General features: G+C 50.4%; 1 protein-coding gene across 1 annotated transcript in view; it reads left to right on the forward strand.

Moving 5' to 3' along the window:
- Nucleotides 1-972: 972 nt before the first annotated feature.
- Nucleotides 973-7,134, forward strand: part of KIAA2022 (KIAA2022 ortholog) — a gene marked incomplete at its 3' end in the record, with an annotated part of 6,518 nt that continues 356 nt past the window's right edge. The window contains 2 exon segments of the mRNA XM_010132416.1: nt 973-1,048; nt 5,145-7,128. Of these exon segments, the coding sequence (XP_010130718.1) occupies nt 973-1,048; nt 5,145-7,128 (2,060 nt within the window).

A 7,134-nucleotide genomic window follows, 5' to 3' on the forward strand; every position in this document is an offset into this window, starting at 1 on the left:
AAAAAAACAGATTGTGACTGGACTTTACAGTCGAAGAGGTGAGATTTTGCCCATCGGGAGCACTAATGAGGGTTCTCCTGCACTCGGGGGCTCAGCCGCATCTCTCTGTCGTCTGGTCTTCCCGCCTCTGAGGCAGGCGATCGTTCTAACCTGAGGGGATCTCCAGCGGAGGAAGGGAGGAAATCTTGACTTGATTGTGGTCTTGGGCTGTTGCTTTGGAGAAGTACCTTCAGGTCCAGCTAGCCTCAACCAATGGCTGTAGAACCGAGATGAAGCTTCACCGCGAGTGGGGACGATGCGGGTGGTGGCAGGCGTCAGGGGAACAAGGCCTCCAAGGAAGGAGCTCTCTGGTGAAGTATTTTGAGTGAAGAATGAGACTAGAGATATCTTTTTCCCCAAAACTGCTTTTTGGGGGAGTTTTTCATACCGCCAGCACTTGGAAGACTAGAGCAGCAGCTTGTAGCTGGGATGAGCAGTTGTCACTCGAGGTATCTGCGATTCTATTCCAACTCCGAGTGCTGTTGTCTGAAGTAGGGCGAGTCCTCTCCTCCTTCTGTCTCTGCTCACCCATCTGGAGATAATAACGCTTACCTGCTTTTGCAAAGCACTTTTGGGCAATGCGAAGGGTCGCAGGGCGACGCGAAGGGTCGCAGAGCACTGCTCCACCTTCTGAAGAAGGGCTTTAGAGAGGACATGGTGATATATAGCATTTTAACCTCGCCAAAATACATTGGGCTTGGTTCTTGGAGTGGAAAAGTGAAAATGCAATAGTCTAAATAAAAAGTATTTGTCCTCTCGAGCAGCGTAAGAGCAGCATGTGAGGTTGTGCGGGGATTTTTTATTGTTGTTATTTTTTATTCACGGTTCCTTGAGCTGATTCTGGGCATTGTACTGACTGTGGTTATGTTTCTGGAAATGTGCAGGTTGGCCAGATGCAGTGGGGCATGGAGTGAACAGAAAGAGGTTAAATTGATGGATGACCAACAAGAGCAGGATTGTGCCTCAGAAGACCAAGAAACTATCCTGATTAATGGGGTGAAAGAAAATGGTAAGGAACTTAATTACAGTACATGAGGGAGCAGCGCCAACTTGCAAGCCAACTTATTTTCCTAATTCCTTCTGCACGTTTAATTGGAGCGGTTTGCCGGTGTCTCTGCAGCGCGGAGCAGTAGGGTACCCGGGTGTTTGCTGCGCAGGTGTCACTCCAACTATGACTCTACACCTTCTCAGGTCCTAACAGGTGCCGCTTTTGCCCACGCGTATGAGTGGTTGGCAGTGTTGACGCGCACCTGCAGTTTGAATTGTGGAGTTTAGTTTGGTTTCTAAGGGGAAAAAAAGTCGTACGAGACTATGTCGCCTCTCTGTCTGTTGGGAATCTTTCCCTTTCTTCACAACTACTTACGAACCCACTAGCCAATCACAGCAAAATTTGGCTGAAGAATATTTAGTCCCTACCAGCCAGGGAAAAATTAGAGGTTGGGTAGAAGCAGCAAACCCGGATTAGCACCCATGGAAAGGGAAGGTTGGACTTCGGAGCTTGTTACTGCCTTTTCTGTGTGGCCCCTCAGCCAGCACGTGGGATCCCTGCCTGTAACACAGCTCCTGCACATGCAGAGGTGCTGCTGGCCACAGTCATGCTCCTGGGAGCCTTTGAGTCACTCCAGCCTCCATCAGCATCGGAGGGGAAGGATCAGCCCCTTCAGCAGCCCATCCGAAACACCTAACTTTGTCTGTATCTGTTTAATTGCTACCATCCTTGCTTTCAAAAGCAGTAACTACGGTGCCCTGCTGCCTGAAAACCCGACTGCCACCAATATGAGCATCTTCTTGACTCATCTGGACTTTATCGCTAGCAGTGGCAGCGCAGCATTGAGGCAGTGCTTGACATCTCATTCTTCACCATGTTTTCATGTTTAATTTTATGGCTTTTTACATTTTGCATTGGCCTATACATCTCGAGGGAGACATTGTATTTGCACATCAATGTGACCCTGTTAGATATCAAGTGAAAACCTGGAGCAACTCCAGACACGCAGGTGCCCGTGAGGACCCTGCAACACGTGCTGGTGGCTGGTGAAGCGGACGCTTGCGCTCGCCCCTGCGGTGTAATTTTGGAGGTCTCTGTCTTTGTCAGCCCATCTTCTTCATGACTACACACGGTGAAGCCACAGCTGATGACAGCTGCTGGAGCTGCAAGATTTTCTAGCCATGGTCCCCTTGTCCAATCTCCATCATCATGGCTTGGCTTCACAGACGAAGGTTTGGGAAGGGCTTTCCCCACGCTTACTGCAGCGTGCTGATGGCTGAAAAGGCCAATGCGGGATAGTCAAGTCCGGTTGCAAAGAGCACAGCAGAAGGTCTCCTGGGGTGGTACAGTCGAGGCACGGTTCTTTCTGCGCTGTCTTTTCTCCTCAAGACTGATTCTACGCGTGCTCTCAAAGGAGGCAGCAGCGTTATGTACGGTGTGTCTCCAGATCTCCCGATGGGAGGCCAGGGTGGACCACTGATGGTGGTCAATATGGCCAAGGCTGAGGTATTGTTTCAGGGAGTCCTTATATCTCCTCTTTGGGGCTCTTCTCGTGCGGCAGCCGGTGGCGAGTTCACTGTAGAACACAATCTTAGGGAGGCGGTGATCCGCCATCCTGGAGACGTGCCCTGCCCAGCGCAGCTGCGTTTTCAGCAACATGGCCTCAGTACTGGTGACCCCTGCCTGCTCAAGGACAGGAACGTCAGTTATGTAGTCAGTCCAGTGGGTGTTTAGGATTGTCCGGGTCCAATCGAACGGGCAGTAAAATCAGCGCTTACCTGCTCCGTAAAGATGGGCGATTTCTGGAACCTGACACCACTTCCATGAAATCCAATTAAACAGGGCTTACCAAGCGCTTTATTTAAACATCGTCGTAAAAACTGCTGCCGCCACCTCCCCATTGATGGCACTTGGGGATGGGGCTGATGCTTTTTGCCTTCTCTCACTGCAACCACAAACTGGGTGCTGGTGAGTGACTCGAGAGCAGTGCCCAGTTAGGGACTGGTCTCCCTTCGGAGCGGGGTGCTTCGGTGTTTTTCCGCTCAGGCTGCGTTTGGATGGCTGTTGAGTTAAACCAGGAAAGGTGGTTTTGCTCCTCCAGCATTTTCTATTTCAACATTTTAACTATAGTCTTTTGGAGGATTGTTTACTTCAGAGCATCAGTGGATCACACACCCGATTTTAGGATGATACGAGCCCTAGAAAACCGAGGTTTGTCATGTGTATTTCACAGGAGTTAAGTTCACTGGCACACATTTAAACCTAAAGGAACACCCAGAGCCAGTTTATTTTATATAATAGCATCTCTGCGTACCGCACACGGTGTCTGAAATTGAATTTCAGCGTTCTACCTCCCCCTTTTTTGAGTCTTAAGGCATTCACAGGTGTTCTTCTTTTATCCTCAAATTTTCCATGCTTCCTGTCAGCTCCAAGCTGATGTTTATTTTGTTTCACTTCTGAAGTGGAAGCGCACTGGTTAATTTGTTTTGCTGCTTAAGGAAAAAGGTAATCACCTCTGTATTTCTGATCTAAAAACTGGTGGGAGGGCCACAAAAATCAGCTCTTTAAATGTATTTGTTGTTTTTTTAACCCTTTTTGAGGGAATGGAAGCAGCACAGAGTTCAAGCAAGTCAGTCTGGTCTTTTCCAAGCCCTGTGTGTTGGGATGTTTCCAGGCACTGCACTGCCTTCTGGTTTGGTTTGGGAAGTTGTTTGTAGTCCTCCGAGCGCTGCATGGCTCCAACCCCACCGCACTTGTCCTGGCTTAGGACATTAGCGACCACTCTGTCCCTAACGCCCCCCATAGTACAAAACTGCTGGGAGCTTTGGGGATGAGATATGGGGGGGTTTGACCTCTCCAAAGTTTTACGCTTGGCACGGGCAGGCAGTTCCCTCTAACGCCTCCTGCTCCGCTCCACCTTGGCCGCCTGCTCGGCAGCACAGGCGCAGTGGGTATCTCATCGTGCCGGTGGTGCGGGTGCCTGCGGGAGCCTTCCCTTCCCTTACCACTGCTGCGGGAGGAGACTTGCTTTTGTCTCACTTCTGAACAAAACTACTTGCCGCAGAGGGTCGCAGCACCACTTGGTGCCAAATCCCTTCAGATGCCCCATTTCTCGGGACAGCCTGGTGCTCCAGCTACCTTTTAAAGTACTCGTCCCTCCTCGGAAAGCCTGCGCTGCTTCTGCTCTCGCCTCCCCTTCAGCAGAGCCGCTGAAAAGGTAAGATGGGAGCCACTACAAAAGCAGCGGGCTCGGCTTGGAGGCGGCAGAGGTCTCCGGCTGGAGTGAATGCACACGTTGGTATATATTTTTTTTTAATAGAGAGATATCAAAGCGTGTTCCTGGATGAAAAGACATCGTATTTAAATTTCAAGGGTCATACCATCTGTGGAGCCAGAACTTAGATAAAAGTATATTCATAACTTTATTCTGCCATAAAAGAGCGTGGCAAGGTAAAAATAAAAAAATTCTTGGGTTAAAAAAAAAACCTTTACGTTAGTAAAAAGGCATTTTTAGAGATTAGGGAAGAATGGCAAAACCCACAATAATTCTAACAGTAATTGCTTTAAACTCCGTGTTCCTTTCTACTTTCCCTCGGTGTGGACAGTGACAAAGAGACTATTGGGGTTTTTAAAAATAGCCGTAACTGTCATGAGGCAGTTCAGGTATGTTTAAGCTGCAGTCACCAAAGGGGGGGTGCTTTGTTTCTTTAAGAATCTTCTTCTCCCATTAGTTTTTTCAGTGTTAATGGGAACATTTTTATTAGGCTTGTTTTGTTTTTTAATAACCTTGTCAGATTTGAAAGGCAGTATCCAGGTAACGGTATGTATATGAGGAGGAAAGAACGGCTGGGGTTGGCTTTTTAAAGGTGCTCTTGTACCTCTTCCAGCTGGCTGCAGGGTGACAGGGTTCACCTCTCCCTTCCTTGCATGTCACCACGTGAACTGGATCCAGAAGGGAAGGATCTTGCTCTCGTGGGAAGGGCGTCTGCGTTGGGAAATGTCACCTCCAAACCCCAGAGAGAAGGGGAGCGGGGTGGCGAGCCCCAGCAGAACTGCAAGGGGTGTAAAGCCTCTCTTTCTTTCTTCTCTCCCTCCCTTTTCCTTACCCCCCACCCAGAACCGCACGCCCTGGACAGCGATGAGAGGCCTTGCACCGCTGCCGAGGCCGCGGTCACGTTCTCAGCCTTGACGACAGCTCCGAAGGAAAACCACGTGTGCCACCGGGCGCTGCCTTCCCTGACGTCGAAGAAGCCCTGCTTGCTGAGCCCCCCGTCGCCTCTGAGGCTCACGGATGTACCCGAGCACGCCTCGGATGACTCCTCCGCCCACGCCATCTCCCTCACGTCCTGCGTGACAAAGGGCATGAGCTCCTGGTCGCTGCCGGCTGACTGCGAGAAGGCTCCCTTCACCATGATGGAGCCTGGAGGCATGTCGGCGTTGACGGGCGACTGCTTGATGCAGCCGAGCCGGACCTGTCTGGGCTGCTTTATTGAATCAAAGGATGGCATTGATGCAGAGCCGGGAATAAGCTTGAAAGTGGGGGATATAAATAGGGATTATGACACCTGTTCGGTCTCTGATATAGGGATTCACTGCATGAGCACAGGAGAAACCATGAGATATGGGGATCAACTGCTTTCAGACCAGCTTTTAAGCTTCCCTATGCATAAATCGAGGGCAGCGGACAAAAGAGATGCAGAAAAATCTGACAGTGATTCAGAGGACCCCACTCAGAAAAATTATTACGAGGGATTACTATTAGACAAATGCAATGGTGAGGAACCTTTACTAACAAATCCCAACCAGGAATGGGGCTATTTTGAATCTTTCATTAGTGAAAGTAAAATTGAGCTGCTTGACCTCTGCTCCAAAAATGAGCTTTCTGTAAATCTGTTTTCCGAGGAAGACGTGGATAATTACATGTTCGATGACGACGACTCCACCTTGGGAAGCGATGTCTGCTCCCTAAAGATTAGATACGAATCTTTCCAGGACAATGTGCGGGAGAAGACCACCACCCTACAAGAGGACGCCCAGTTCAACTTCTTCCCCAGCGTGTTCAACAACTGCACCAAAAGGGACAGCAGGAGCACCCTGAAAAGGGGGCCCAGCGGTGCCACCGACCCTTCTCAATTCAAATCTGAGGAAGGCATCATCTGGGGGGAGGAGGAGGAGGATGGCGAGGAAGAGGATGGCGACGACGAGGAGAAAGCTGCCTTAAATAAATCTTTGAACAGCACGGAGGTGGTGCAGTACGTGGGCTCTAAGAGGAGCCACTTCTTGGACTCGGTGAATTCCACGGAGGACTCCGGGGAGTTCAGCGATGACAGCACTTGCACAGAGTCCTCCTACGACGTGCTGCGGGATATCAAGGACTGCAGCCGGTACCTGTCCCGGGACCACTCCGGTTCCTTCATTCAGCAGAACTACGGGTTGCGGGCAAAGAGGAAAGTGCGATACAGTGACGACTACCTGTACGATGTGGACTCCATCGAGAACGAGAAGATCCTGGACAAGAAGGAGTGGCTCCCAGACGGGCCCAAGGAAGAGGACGATGACGAGTGGTGCCCCAAGAAACGGCGAAAAGTCTCTCGCAAGGAGCCCCCCGTTATCATCAAGTACATCATCATTAACAGGTTTAAAGGGGAGAAGCATATGCTGGTGAAGCTCAGCAAAGTGGATGCCAACGAGACAACTGTTACCCTAAACGAGGAGCTGCTCAGCAAATACAAGAAGCTGGCCCCGCTGAAGGGCTTCTGGCAGGAGAGGCAGCAGAGCCGGCTGGATTTGCTCAGATCGTCTCTCTACCACAAGCAGAATTTCTATCTTAACGGCTCAGATGCTTCATTCCTCCCTCACCCACGGAAGCGAAAATGCAAGCTAGCAAACAGGCACCGGATTCAAAGAATTAAAGCCATCGAGCAATCAGTGAACAAGCTGGGCTCTTGCTCCTCTGATCACAAGCAGCCTTGCAGCAGTAAAGAGGACGCGGGCCTGAAAGGGCTGCCGGCCTTAGCCATCGCCACCCCCAGCTGTGCCAACGGATTACACGTGCATGACATCACGGGCATTGCCGCCGTGAAATGCAAATAGCCGGAACGGGAGCA

Source organism: Buceros rhinoceros, unplaced genomic scaffold (assembly GCF_000710305.1).
Source record: "Buceros rhinoceros silvestris isolate BGI_N320 unplaced genomic scaffold, ASM71030v1 scaffold10853, whole genome shotgun sequence".
Classification (NCBI taxonomy): domain Eukaryota; kingdom Metazoa; phylum Chordata; class Aves; order Bucerotiformes; family Bucerotidae; genus Buceros; species Buceros rhinoceros.